Genomic DNA, 14527 nt, shown 5'->3' with positions numbered 1-14527 from the left:
TGCATAATCCATTTCCTATGGTTGTAGGACTGAAGTCCCCAATTCCTTGTTAGTGGTTGGCCAGTGCTTCCTTCCCTCAGCTTTAGAGCACCCATTCCTTCTCAAATGGCCGCCACCATCCTCAAAGCAACAATGACATACCATAGAGCCCTTCTCACATTTCTCATCTCTCTGACTTTCCCTTCTGCCTCCTTCATGTACTTTTTAAAGGGCTCATTTAATAGATCAGGCCCACCAGATAATCTCTGTGTCATAAATTCAATTTATCTGGGATTTTTATCACAACTGTAAAATCTCTTCACAGCATAGCATTACCTAGATTAGTGTTTGATTCAATAATCAGGGGAGATGAATCTTGAGGGAGAGGGGGTCATCTTTAGAATTCTGCCTACCACAGAGCCAGATTAGAATGTTCTGTAGTGCTCCAGGTGAAGTGACCAAACATGTACTTCATGCTGAGTTTGAAGCCCAATGCTAAGTGTTAAAGATGAAAAACATGCACTCAAGGATCTTCTTAGTTGGGATTATATCTCATAGAAAACTACTTGTGCAGATCCAGCTTTGTGGATCAACTTTTTGGAGCAAATGCTGAGCAGCATGCTGAAGACTAGGTGTCAGGCAAGGAAAGGGTACATTAGACTAAGGAGCAACATGATCAAAGGCCTGAAGGTCTGACATAGCGTGGGTTGGAGGAAATGAGCTCTGTAAACTCTTTGATATTTCTGGAACTTTAATCTGTGGTGGGCAATGGCTATAAAGAAAGGCAAGTTCTTTTTTCCATTCTGAGGAGCTTGGTCTTTTATCCCATAGGTAAAGAAGAGCCATTAAAGAGTTTTAAGTACTAGTGTGCCAATCAGGATCACATTTGAAACAAATCATTTGGAAATTGCTCTGGAGAGACTGGATTAACAGGAATTGGTCTAGACAGAAAAGCCATTTAGGAGGCTTTATAATAGTTGAATATCAAAGGCGTGAACGAAAAAATGGGGAGTGGCTGGAATGCTGGAGAGAAGGAGATTGGATTCAAACAATATTTTGGAAGTGAAATTAACAGAACTTAATCATTGAGCAGATTTGGACCAGGGAAAAAGAGAATGAAATGAGTCCAAAAGTCAGATTTTTTCTTAATATGAGCCAAATGGAAGATTATAGAGCCAGTAACTGAGGCTGGGAATATAGCTTGTTTGAGAGGAGTTGATGGATTGTTCCGGATGAATTGATTTGATGAGCCTGTGGGAGTTCAGTAGAAAGGAAAAAGTCATTCATTTTTTGCCTTCACTACATCATTAAATATTCATTTAGTACTCACTCTGGACTAAACAGTAGTTTCGACACTCTGAATGTTAAGACGTAGGACAGTCCTGACTGTTCAGGAGCTCACAGTTAGCTGGACCAGGACAGATACCTAAGCAGTAACTATATAAAATAATATAAATAGGTACCTGATGATGACACAACACATAAGATACTCTGGAAGCAGTGGATGAGAGGTACCTTACTCAGCCACAAGGGTCAAGAAAGATTTCCTGGAGGAAGTAACTCAAAGACTAAGTCTCAAAAACAAGTTAGGCAAGTAACTAGAGGTGTAGTTTTTTTCTGTGTCACTGGGACGTGATACCTGAGATGGGAGGATCAACGGTGAGATGGTAGTTAGCGACTCATACGCGCCATTGCATGGACGCTTTGCCGGTCCACAGGCAGGGGAAGCGGATCCCTTAGGCTCAGCAGTTGGTATAGGTGGCTATTTGGGCAGCTTCCTGGGTAGGTCACTAAATTGTTTCTGTGGCTACAGAATGAGCACTTCTGACCCTTAATTTAAATCTCACATTATGAATCCAGACAAAAGCAGATATTTTCTGTGAAGCCACCAAATTTGGAAGCCCACAGAATAGGATTTATAGGCAGAGCAGGTTGATGTATGAGTCATTCGAATCATCCAATTTCCCTAAAATATTTTGCTCACCAGCCTCTTTCAGTACCCCAAATTCTACAAGTCAAAAAATAACGCCATTGAATTGTTACATTTTAAATGGGTAAATTATATGGTGTGTGAGTTAATATGTCAGTAAGGATGTTAAAAAATTAATTCCCTTAAATGAGGTGTTTTTTTTCTTTCTTGTTTAAAAAGTGTAGGCAGCAGGGAACATTTTAGTATTGCAGAAGGGTGATTCAGGGGTCTGACCCTTTCCAGTGGACAGCTAACTGGAAGCAGGACTCTCAGCATTTTCCTAGGCCTGATTAAAGAAACACAAGGAAAGGCACACTCAAAAGGCATGGTACCCTGAGGGAGCCTGGGTACCCAGGAAGAACCCTTAAGGTGCTGATATCTGAGGAAGGTGAGAAGGGGTCCTCCTTATGAAGACAGAGATAGAATATGAACTTAATCTGCTTGATAACTGCTATTTCTAGCTTCATCTGTGGTTGGCTTGTATTACATCCTCAGGCTCCAATGAAAAGAACACTTGATAGGTTCAATTCAACTCAACCATTTATTGAACACGTACATTTGAGAGAGACACTGTGCCAGGCACTGGGTATAAAAATTTATGACTTGCTCTGCCTTCATGATGCTTATAGTCTTATGTCTTATTGACAATAAAAAAGTAAGAAGGCAAAAACTGAACTAATAGGACCTAGTTAGTTTTAAAGTCAGGTGACTAAGTGGCAAATAAGGGCACCATGTGATATATGATACATGGCAAATGAACTGTAGATTTTAAGAAATCTCAGTTCACCCATCTTACGTTGGATGGGATCATTGATATTTTATCCGTGCAGAATGTAGGGAAAGATGTAGGCACTCTTCTGGTTTTTAGCAGGTCACAAAGAGGAAACAAACAAAGTTGTGGAGCGGCCACTTCAGTGAATCACGTGGACAGATATTCATGAATACCGGTATTTGTGTCAAGCATTGTGCCGAATGCTGAGGGAAGAACTTTTACCTCAAAAGAAAGATTGTCAGTGCCAGTAACAAACTGGAAAGGCTGCTTAATTTTGCCTCAGAGTGGAGAGGGCAGATAGATGTCCATGCGTGGCCTTCACCCTGTCGGGAACAGTCACATGGATGGAGACAGGAGTGTAGGATGTAAGTAAGCCAGGGAAAGTGTTCCTTTAAGCAACAAAGTGGGAAGAATAGTTAGGTGATGAGTAGAAGAATTATAATGGCATCATAATGAGTCCACAGTACAGGTGTTGAGGAGCTTAAATAGGAGCTTAACAGGGAAGTAAAGGCTTATAGTTAATAAGAGAGCTTCAGTAATTTTCTTATCTTTTTCAATTCTATAGCAGACATCAACTTGGATATATCAAAACCTTTGAAAGCAAACCTGAGTTTTACCAAGGTGGACCAGGTAAACCATTTTTTACAGAAGATAAAAAGTGCACACAGCAAAGAGACCTCAGCTCTGTCAGACACCACGCTGAGTAAGGATGAGCTTCCAGCCTCCACATGCTACCGTGGAAAGTTGTCTAAACTGAAAGTTCATGGTGATGGAACACAAAAGATTCCATTTCAAGAAAATGTGTGGAGAACTGTTTCCTGCTTTCAGAAGATTTCTGTTCATACTACTCAGATTGTGGTCTCCATGGAAACTGTCCCTCATCCAAATAAACCATGCCTGTTAGCATCTTTATCAACACTCAACGGAAGCCTTAACGTCAAAGCAGCACAAAAAGTACCTGGTAAGTGACAGAAAAGGGGAGAGGGAGATGACAGTATGACTTGTTCACATCTGAAAGTGCATAATTCTGAAGGTTGATCTATGCATGGAGAGGTTAAAAGTTTCTGGGACTATTAGAGATGGAGACATTTTTGGTTTGTGACCTTACTTTACAGAAAATTTTATAACAAATTATTTAAGCCCTGAACTAAACTGTTCCAATCCACTTCTTCAGGCGTGTTCCTACAGATGTCTTTAAAACTGCTCATTTCTAAATTTCTTTTTACCTAAAATAGCTGTAGTGGAAGAACAGGCTACGTATCAGGTTTTGTGAACCATTAATAGCTTTCAGAGTGTGATCTCAGGACCAGCAGCATCCACATCATCTGGGGACTTGTTAGTAATGCAAGTTCTCAGACCGTACCCCTGACCTACTGAATCAGAAACTGGGCATGGAGCCCAGAAATCTGTGTCCCAGCAAACCCTGCAGGTGATTCCAATGTGCTCCATTAAGTCACTGGTAACAATTTATTTAAAAAAGAAAAATTGCTCTGGTGGCATGAATGTTACACAAAGTGTAATAGAAGCCAGGGTTCAACTTTGCAAAGACAATGCCATTGAGGATTATCAGGTAGCAACACCTGGCAAGGAAAGGCTGTGCTTCTGTGCCCAGCTGAGCAGAGGGAGCTGTGGACCGGCCAACTGAACCCCCTTGATGGTTGGAGAGGTGAGAAATTAATGGGCAGTGACATCTACATTTTCCTCTTTTCTTACCGTGACTAGTTTGTTACGTGCTTTTTCAGACTGAATCAAAAAGGGTGGGCAGGAGGGAAAGAGAAAAGACAAGGTACAGGTGGGAAATGACCATTTTCAATCACAGAAACTACTACTGTAAACGTTCAGGGCAGGATGCCAGAAATTTTACTTTGAAAGTAAAAGTCGCAAGAGGGAAACATTTTTTTCCACTTGAATTTGCAGTAAAGAAGTGGGACTAGATGCGTAGTGCGGGTGGCGGGGTGGGGGATAAAGTAAATCCTGAAACTATATGCAACTTAGTTGCTTTCTATAAAGTAATTAAGTGGCAGCTGGAGACTAGCTGTAACTTAGTTCCATATAGCCAGTTTGGGCAGAGTAGTTGAAGAGATAAAGAATTTTGGAGTTGAGAAGTATGAATTTCAGGCCAAAAAAGAAATGATTTCTTTCTTTCTCACCAGAAATATTTGTGACCAAGCCAGCTAAAAGCACTGTATATTTTTTAGTCTTAAAGTTAGAAATGAAACATGTAAGGTCCACCGGACATGAAAGGCTATGAAACACTGGAGTCTACAATATCTGATTTATCCACAAATAAATTGCAACCCAGACAACCCTGGATCCATTCCCACTCCTTTCCAGTTGTACCTGAATCATAGGAGGGAAAGGGTTGGGACTCAAACATAGTGAAAGAATTGAATGTGTACTGTACCTAATTCTAGTTCCTTTTCCTTTTTTCATCCTCATTTCTTATTTTATTCATTTGCTATTCGTATTTTATCCACTTTTAATAGTGTCAATTTTGAGTAAATATCTAAAATATAATTAAAATCCTCTCACTGAGCACTACAAGGTAGTAGACTCATTCTGTTTTTTTTTTTAACTTGTTTTTCCCTCTTATACCAGTACCCCTATTCCTTTTACCTAGTTAAATGCAGAAGTAGAAACTATAGCTCTGACTAAGACTTACCTTATACAGCTCTAATGTGGAGCATTCAGCAAATGTTCTGAAGTAGTTATTTACATCAGGAAATCAAATCAAATTGAAGTTAGCCATTTAATAGGAACAACTTTATTATGAGAATGTAACAAGCACAAAATCTGTTTTCTCTACGTTTCTGCTTAAAGCGATGACATGCTCAAATGTTTAAAAGATAACGAAGTCAGCAAGGTAATAACAAATTATAATTAAGTGAAATAAGATTATAAATTCTAATTATTGCTGTAGGCAGATTTCTAGGAAATTATAATTGAGAGATTACTACATAGTTTTCAAAAATTGATTTTTAACTAAGCAGAATTTTTTTTAAAGTAAGATATAATTTAAACATTGAACATCAATTTCATTGTGTAATTGAGTACCTTAAAAAATCATGCTTTGCACCTTGGTCGAAATGTATGCAAATATATATTTAAGACACGTTTTTGATATTTGTAAAAAAAAATTCTCCTCACGAAAAAATAACTCTCCTACCAGTAATCATATTTCTTTGTGTATTTTTCAAGTGACATCATAATGTATTCAACCAAAATTTTTTATATTATTTCTCTGAGCACAGCAGAGTTAATGTCAAGATTTTTATAGTTTGAATCTAATGCAGAAATACTTAACTACGTCTTTGATTGTACAGTTTATATAACTGTTGTGACCATCTGCAGCAGCTGCACTTTTCAAATTATTTGCTGAACCAAATTGAGCCCAGTGACAAAAGTAGTCATCTCAGACGTACTATTAAACAGAAAGAAAAAGGAGCATTGCCTTGGTACAGCATAGCCATCTGCTGTACAGATGTTATTGTATAGAATGACTTAAGATAAAATAATTGTAGAAAATTTTCATTAAAACCTCAACAATTTGCACTTGTTTATGCGAATCTGCATAACTCCCCAATGAGACAACACACTTGGGGTTTCTTTGGTTCTCACTCACTTTCTCTTTGATCCTTTTTGATGTGCTGACTTTAATAAACACAGTCAAAAACACTGTGCAAAAACATCATGGAAAAAACTACAAAGGAACAATTATAGCAGCAGAAACTACTCTAATCCCTAACTTACGCAAGCTATTTTTAGTGAAATATTTTTTTTAACACTCTTTATGTGACAATGTTATATAAACAGGGTAAAACGGTCCTTTCCAGATGAGTTTTAATTTAGGATCTGAAATAGATTTGTAATGCTAGAGGAATCTTATGTTCTGAGTAATATTTAGAGAAACACAATTGGGAATGTGTTGTAGGCATGTTTCCTCACTTCTGGAAAGTACAAAAAATATTTTGAGTTTGCCTAATGATTATATTTTTTATCATCTAAACCGTCATGCGCTTATGGGAAGTGCATGGGGAAGGGAATGATAGAAGAGTGAGAGAGAGAAGTTAATTTTCTTCCCAGACACTGTCAATACATTAAATCTGATACCCTTTTATAGTCACTTACTTGTTTTTACAACAAAATATGTACAGATTATTCACTGAAATGGTTTCATCATTTGAACCAAAATGAAATGGTTAAATATTTTCCACTTAATAAAAGAAAAATCCACGAGTCCTTCGTAGCCTCCTGTACTGTTCTGCGGCCCTAAACTATCCGTGTTTCAAGGGACTTGGTTTTGGGTTTTTTTTTTTTTTTTAATACCACTCTACAGATGCTAGTTTAACAGTGACTTACAATTAACCTAACTCATTTTTCTGCTAAAATACTTACATTCTCCTGTATGTCTTTGGTAAAATGACCCTAAAGTTCTGATTGTAGTAGACATAATGCTTGTATTTTTTAAATTGCTCTATAATATTGCAAAAATTTCTGATTGTGTATAATATCGCAAAAATGTCTATGATTGTATTATCTATAACAAAATTAATCTTTTTTTTAAATTGCATCTTATTTTCTGAAACATTTTAAGGCAGATAATATTTCTTTTGCTGTCTACTAAATCCATCCCATTCTATAATATGTTCTTTCTTAGAAGCACCCCTCTTCCTCCCCCCCCCACCCCACACAGTCTTTTTTTGCTGTTTGAAGTGTGTCATTTTGGAGAAACCATAAGTATGTAGCTATAAATTCCAGACCAGCAGTGTAGCACTTTGCACAGGCAGGGTGAGGAGTGAGCCGCAGACTTTAGCTCCCCTTGTCAGAGTAAATTATGGCTCTATTAGGGCGGCACTTCTTAGATTTTGGCAAATAAGGGTACACAATTCAGGCTGTGAGATAGCTGTGCTTTGGGCTGCCTTGCTCTTCTCAGGGGCACTTAGAATAGTAGCATCCTCCACACAGACATGGAGGAGGGAAATAGGATATGAACAAATTAGGTGGCACAGAGGGTGGGAGGAAGAGCCGAAGTGAGGCCATCTTGGCTGGCATTTGAGTCAGAATTGGGGGAAAGTTGCAAAGATCCTCTTTCCATAGGGACTTAGGGGACTTTTCATCCATGCAGGAAGCAAAGAGTTGAACTCCTAGTCAAAGAGCTGTGGTTTAAATAACTTCCACTACCCCAGCCTCTGTCATCCAGATGTACTTACCTTTGTGTATAAACAAAAGTAAAAAGAAAGAAAGCATAACCACATTATTTTTCACATATACAAATGCCTCTTCTCAAGTTCACTGAATTCAGGACCAATAAAACATAAAGAACCTAACACTCCTTTTCATGTATTGAAAAGTGAAACTGGGCTTTAATTGATACAAAGTGGAGCTCCAGCTTTTCATTCCAGAGTCAACTGGATCTCCTGAGGAAAATCTCTTAAGGCGTTGTCATAGCCATTGGATGCTGCAGAAACGCAAGGAAGCCTGAGGGAAAATAAAGCATTAAATTAGGTATGAATACCTAAAGTAATATATTGCAATAACAAGCCATTTACAATACCCCAAAGACTTTTGTTACTTTTAGAAAGAAATAGTATCTCTGTCCAATGGCTGAACAATAGGAAATGAATTCTTTGACAGTTAAAGTCAGAGGACAAACTTAACTGTTAAGGAGCCACTGAGAATTGAAGTGGAAGTTGGACTTGTGGACAGCTATACAAATCGCTAACAAACCATAATGAATATTGGGTGTGGGCATCAGAGTCCTGTCATTTTTGACACTGTGTCCCAAGTAGCTTAAACCCAACACTCAGGGAAAGGTGGAGACCTCATAGAGTCTGTAACATCTGGGGTTTTATTTGTCATTTTGGCATACCTCGCAAGCGCAAAAGAAAGAGTAAAAGGGGATTATCTTGACAATGAAATGAGTTACTGAATCTTGTGATAATGAAAAGCAGAAGAATTCTAATGCCTTTCTATAGTCCCTGAGGTAGAGGTGCGTTTATAGTTTTGCAGAAGTAAAATGTAGGCAGGCAGAGCAGATGGCCTAGAGTCCGTGAAACATGACACCGCTCATCCCCGAGCTGAGTACCACCATTAATCCTGCTCAGATTCCCTCCTATTACTTTATAACAAGGTTCAAAGTTGCTACTGAGGAACTGGCATGTCCCTCTTTTTATTTTTTTTTATTCTTAAATTACCTGTACATTACTGATTTTTTTCAACAGTGATATTTTTCTGTGCATACTGGTGGACTACTGAGACATTAAAAAAAAAAAAGGTAGGATAAGAAGTTCTAAAAATGAATGGAAAACAAGTGGAAAAAGTAAAATTTTCATAATTTATTTTCAAAATAATGTCCCATATTTTTTCTCTAATGTGGTAGGAAATAAAAACCATAAATGTGTAAGATATCCTCTTGGGGAGTAATTCTCTTGTCCTCTCTTTTAGAAATCACATGCAGTGGAGAAGGAATCCCACCATACAAGTTTTATTCTCCTGGCTGTAATGGTTAGCATAATACATGATTAGATAGAATTTTGGACAATAATAAGCAATATTAATACTACTCTCTTAGAAGTGATCTTTTTCGACCCCTCACAAAGAGAGGTAAAAAATTAAAAATATTGGATATTAAAAATAATTTCCACTAGTATATATGCTGTTCAGGCATATTTATATGGTCGTTTGTTTTTTTGTTTAACCAAATTATGCTGATCACTCTTTACATCTTTCATTTAGGATATTTAAGTTTTTCTGTGTTAAAGGTTTTATGCATTTTTTAAATATCTGTTGAGTGCTTTTTGTTCTTCATGTACATTTTTTTAGTGATGATCTTTTCAGTTATTATAGCTGTTTTGGATTTTAATGGGAAACCTTTAAATACATAGGAAAGCAACTTCAGGAATTTAGATGATGACCGCTGGGTGAGATTTCTGATATGTTCATCTCCAGGCTGTATGAGAGGTAAAAATCATCTAGTAAGCACTGGTCCTAGGATGTCAGAGCACTGTCGTGCGCCTGGCATAGTGAACACGATGTACCTGCCCAGCCGTGCGTAGAGGGAGATGAGCTCAGCGCAGAGAGATAACCATCTCTGACTTTTTCTTCTGATTAATCACCGACCTGAACTCCACTTGAACCTTGTTAGACAAAAAACAAGCAGAATTCCTGGCCCAAACTATAAAATATAATTAAGCCCTTTTGAAATGATGTGTAAAAGAACATTGCTGTACCCCCACTTATAACCACTACCACCACCACAACCAATAAAGTTAAATCAAGCGCTGCCTGTAATGGATTAAAATAATAAATGTTCCTGGATTTCAGCGTTTGAAGTACTTGAAGAAAACAGGCTCCCAGCAGCCCGGGTAGCTGAATGCAGGAGAGACATTTATTAATGACGAGTTCAAGGATTTGGCCTGTTTAAGATCATTACTTTCTGTTTACCGTGTGTTACACATCCCTTATATTTTTACACAGCCCACATGTGTCCACATGCAATAATGAAAGCTCTTTCTTTCCTCAACAAAAGAATTGTTAATCGTGTAAATATGGTTCTCTTGGGAAATATGAAGTCTTCATAAGACTGTGTTCCCTTCTAATGAGAAATCCAGTACCGTTACTCTGCTCTTCCAAGTATATTCACCTTCAGCCCTTGTCTCTGGCTAAATTAGCCTTCTCCCTATTGTTTTTAGTTACCGAATTCCAAACTTAATCTAGACTGCTAGAAAACTGTTGGCTTCAGATTACATATTTTAAAATTGTGTCCTGTTGTCCTGGGCTGTGTATGTCTTCTGGGACTATGGAAAAAGAGAAGGTTAGAAGTAAATGTCCCCGACTCTAGTGAATTTGTGACACTATTTAGTTTTGCCTGCGGTCACAGCAAATTGCCCTCTCATCCACATAAGCCAGAAGGCTGTTTGCTAGGAAAGTTTCTGGCAAAGCAACACTATCAATGATGAGTGGCTGAAGACACATCTTAGATGTTCTTTTGCTCTCTGGCTGGGCCCCTGGACCTGTAGGCTATGTTGGCATAATATTACTGGGGCCTTGCAAGACAGCTGGGGACAGGAAAAAGCATTTATTCACAACCCTGTTACCAGTTGGAAAAATGAAATTACTAAAGAGCTAACTAATAGCAGTAGTTTTTATAAGGCAACATGGTGCTGGAAAGAGGCAAACTCTTAATCCCAGCCCTGCTACTTGCTGACAGTTAACTGTGGTAAAAATTACAACACAGCTCATTTCCAAAATAAAGGCAAAAGTCCTTACTTCACAGGGCTGTTGAGAGGATTAGGTGAGATAATGTGTGCTGAGTACACATTCCTTGGCATAAATGTATTAAATTCCTCATTAAATATTTGTCTTTTTGTATCGTCTTCTCCCAACTCAGTCACACCACATGGATGCTGAGGTCATAGAGCATTAAATTTTAAAGCTGAAGATTATCTCAAAGATCATTCTTATCTTTATCAAGAACCCTTTTTATCCTTTTCTCTCCATCATCCAAACATGCTGTATTTAGGATAAAGTAAATAAGGATAAGATAGCTAATAACATGACCATACCAACTTGATATGACTGTAACCAAAAATAAAAATTTTGGTACACCTATTCAGCCCTGTCTCCAACAAATTCATGATTTATTTCAGGCTCTTTGAAATACTGAAAATGCCATGTGGATCACCATTACTGTGTGGGTCCACTAAAGTGTCAGAGAACCCTGGTTTGAGGCCTGCTGAGCTTAGTCCGAGGTTACTAAATTAAGGGTGTCGAGATTAAGTGATTTGCCCAGGGATATTCTGACTTGCAGTGAGGACCATAACACGTCTTCTGGCTTCCAGTCTTTTTAATAAAGCAGTCTTTTAAAACTTGGATTATGTGGATCAGGACCAGTTTCTAAGCCATTGCAGTAAATCACTTAGGAAATCATTTTGCTTTCAACATTGTTTAAGTTTATACCAAGTCTTCCATCCATGTGACTTACTTTAAAAAAATTGATTCACCAACAGTATTCTCATTTAATTAAATTAACCAGCTACCGTATTCATCTGAGAAACTTTTGAAGTACATATTTACTGCTGTTCTTTCCTTTGTAAGAAGGTTGTCATCTACTTTCCAATATGCAGAGTCAGATCTGCTAGTCTGCTTTTTTTTTTTAAGCATATCCACATGATCCAGTCAAGTTTTATTTTTCTAATAAACTGACACAACTGTAAAAACAGTAAGTGTGGTGGCAGATTGGAGGGGAAGAAAGAGGCAAAGCAAATCTTCCATCACCCTTTGGTATTTTCAGTTTAGTTTTTCTAGGATCCAAGAGTTATAAAACATTTCTCAAAAAATACATTTCCCAGGCGAGGGCCAAGTATAAATAGCCAACTCAGTAAACATTGTCATCTTAGTGATTCTCCCTTTCTTTATGTGAAAGAAAAAGAAAATTGTATTCCTGCTATTTGTCATTTTCTTGTATCCAAAGAAGAGATTTGGATTAGAGTAGGGGTCCCAGCTATTACTCTCACTAGATGAGAGTCCCTGGGGACTGGAAGTGCCGCCCACGAGAAGTCATCAGGTGCTTTGGAGAAGGGACACATTTAGGAGATGGACCACCCAATTGACCTCTCATTTTGAGGACTAAACTTTTTAGTAATTTTGTTCGGGGCACCAGCATCCCTTTCGGCTTAAATATCAGTATTCATGTAGGTCTCTGACAGTTTTGTTATATTTTTGTCTTATACATAATCTTATCTTTTACTACAGCTTACTGTAATAATAGATTCAAATATATGGGCCTGTTACAAAATAGAATGTAATTAAACAGGATCTGAAACACTTGCATGTTCTGATCAAGATAGGGGAAGCAAGTTCTTTTTCATGGTTAAAATACCCAAGTGCCATTTTTATGTGCTTCAACATAGTTAGTTGAAAAGATTTTTAATCTTCTCTTCATGGACCAGACTTACAAAAAGATTTTTCCAGTCATCCAGCCACTTACGGTCATCTTTTTTTTTTTTTTTAAACGTTTTTTTATTGATTTATAATCATTTTACAATGTTGTGTCAAATTACAGTGTAGAGCACAATTTTTCAGTTATACATGAACATATATATATTCATTGTCACATTTTTTTCTCTGATGGTCATCTCTTTATGGATCATACTTACAGAAATTTTTCTTCCTCACTTCTGAGGCAAACTCATGCTTCATTATTATGCAGATTGACTTCTGGATGTATCTAACACATGCTTGCTGATTTTCTAGTAGCCTTAGATTATTTCCAGCTGGATAAAAAATACCTGGATATGCTTTGCTAGCATATGTCATCATTGAGTACTCTTTCCTAATGACATACAGAAGCTTGATGTAGATTGCACTTTGCACAGTCAGCATGTAGAGAGTAGAAGTCTTACTAAAGATCTAGTAGAGACTGAGGATGTAGGGCTGGCAGCATTTTGTAAACATTCTCCAAAACAAGTGGTTTGCATTTATTTGTCTTCTGAAGGAGTATTTTTTAAAGTCATGAAACTATTTGTTTATTGAACTAAATTTTTACACTCAGTGAAAAGTATGTCAGTTTGCAAACAAAGCAAGATTATTTCTATGTATCAACCAGTTGTTTCTGAAATTACTTCTCAATGTTACTACACCTCATTTAGTTTAATTAAATATCTGCCATTAGTTTGCTAGAGCTGAAATTAAATATATAAACAGATTTTTGGAAGAGCCCAATGGAAAAATTCAGGCAGAAAAGCATTCTGTTGAATGGAAGGAGGTAGAGAGAAGTTATATACCTGGTCAGAAGTGACCCGATCCCACAGTTGCTAAAAGCAAGGTAGGATTCTGGGTTGGATCCTGGAACAAGAAAAGTACATGAAGGGAGAAAGTGGTGAAATTCAGATAAGGTCTGTAAGTTAGTAGTATTGTGTGGATGACAATTTTCTGGCTTTTGAGAATCATACTATAGTTTATGTAAGTTGGTAACATTAAGGGAAGCTGCATGAAGGGTATCAACTTTGCTGAAAGCCTGAAATTATTTCATAATTAAATTTTGAATTACCTGATCATTGATTACATAAATTGCTTTAATAATATTTGTACCTGTAAAGTTTAAGTGATCATTTTAAATCTTGCACTTCAATTTTTCTTTTCTTTTCTCCTTGTTGTTTTTATAAATTAGGGAAAAATTTTAAAGTACAGAAAATATAAAGGATAACACATCAAATGCCTATATACTCACCAACTAGAACAGATGTAAACATTTTGTCATATTTACAATATGTAAACACACATACACACACAGGGGCGGAGGAGTGGGTAAAACTTCACAGAACTATTCTGACTTTTCTAACGTTTCAATGCTAAGAATTTAGTTTTTATAACTTTTACCTGTAGTCATTTTGTCCCATAATACATTAGTCCGTTAGGGAGAAGAATAATACGTGCCTTTAACTCACTTTCTGTTGCCATTTGTACCAGATTTTGAATGTATAAATATCCAGCTTATATGAACTCTGAGTATTCTCTGTGGCCCTGGGTTTATATGTGTGGTGATATTTAAAATAAGATTCATTTTATCCTCTGGAAGATATTTAGTATGTTTCCTGATTTAAAAAAGGAGGGGGGATGACATCCCATGGGCCAGCTTCTCATAGAGTGAAAGAAAGGGGAAAGGAGAATTAATAACCCTGTCATGAATCCCAGGGCTTATTTTCGTGTTTTGTGGTAGAAGTGTGAACTTCAGTTTACCATTTATAAATGACGCTTTGTGAAATTAATCACCACTCTTTCTTATTAAGTGATCACCGTAATCTCTT

At 37.2% G+C, this 14527-nt stretch overlaps 1 protein-coding gene across 5 annotated transcripts in view; it reads left to right on the top strand.

Annotated features, from left to right (window-relative positions):
- The window catches only part of VPS13B (vacuolar protein sorting 13 homolog B), a 626989-nt gene that overhangs the window by 475669 nt on the left and 136793 nt on the right, over nt 1–14527 (top strand). For all 5 annotated transcript variants that reach the window (XM_064476933.1, XM_064476934.1, XM_064476932.1 and 2 more), the window contains exon 36: nt 3286–3681. In XM_064476933.1, the coding sequence (XP_064333003.1) occupies nt 3286–3681 (396 nt within the window). The remainder of the gene's footprint in view (nt 1–3285; nt 3682–14527) is intronic.

The sequence above is a fragment of the Camelus dromedarius genome, chromosome 20 (assembly GCF_036321535.1).
Source record: "Camelus dromedarius isolate mCamDro1 chromosome 20, mCamDro1.pat, whole genome shotgun sequence".
NCBI lineage: Eukaryota > Metazoa > Chordata > Mammalia > Artiodactyla > Camelidae > Camelus > Camelus dromedarius.
Note: the sequence above shows the minus strand (reverse complement) of the source record. Positions and strands in the feature narration are given on the sequence as shown.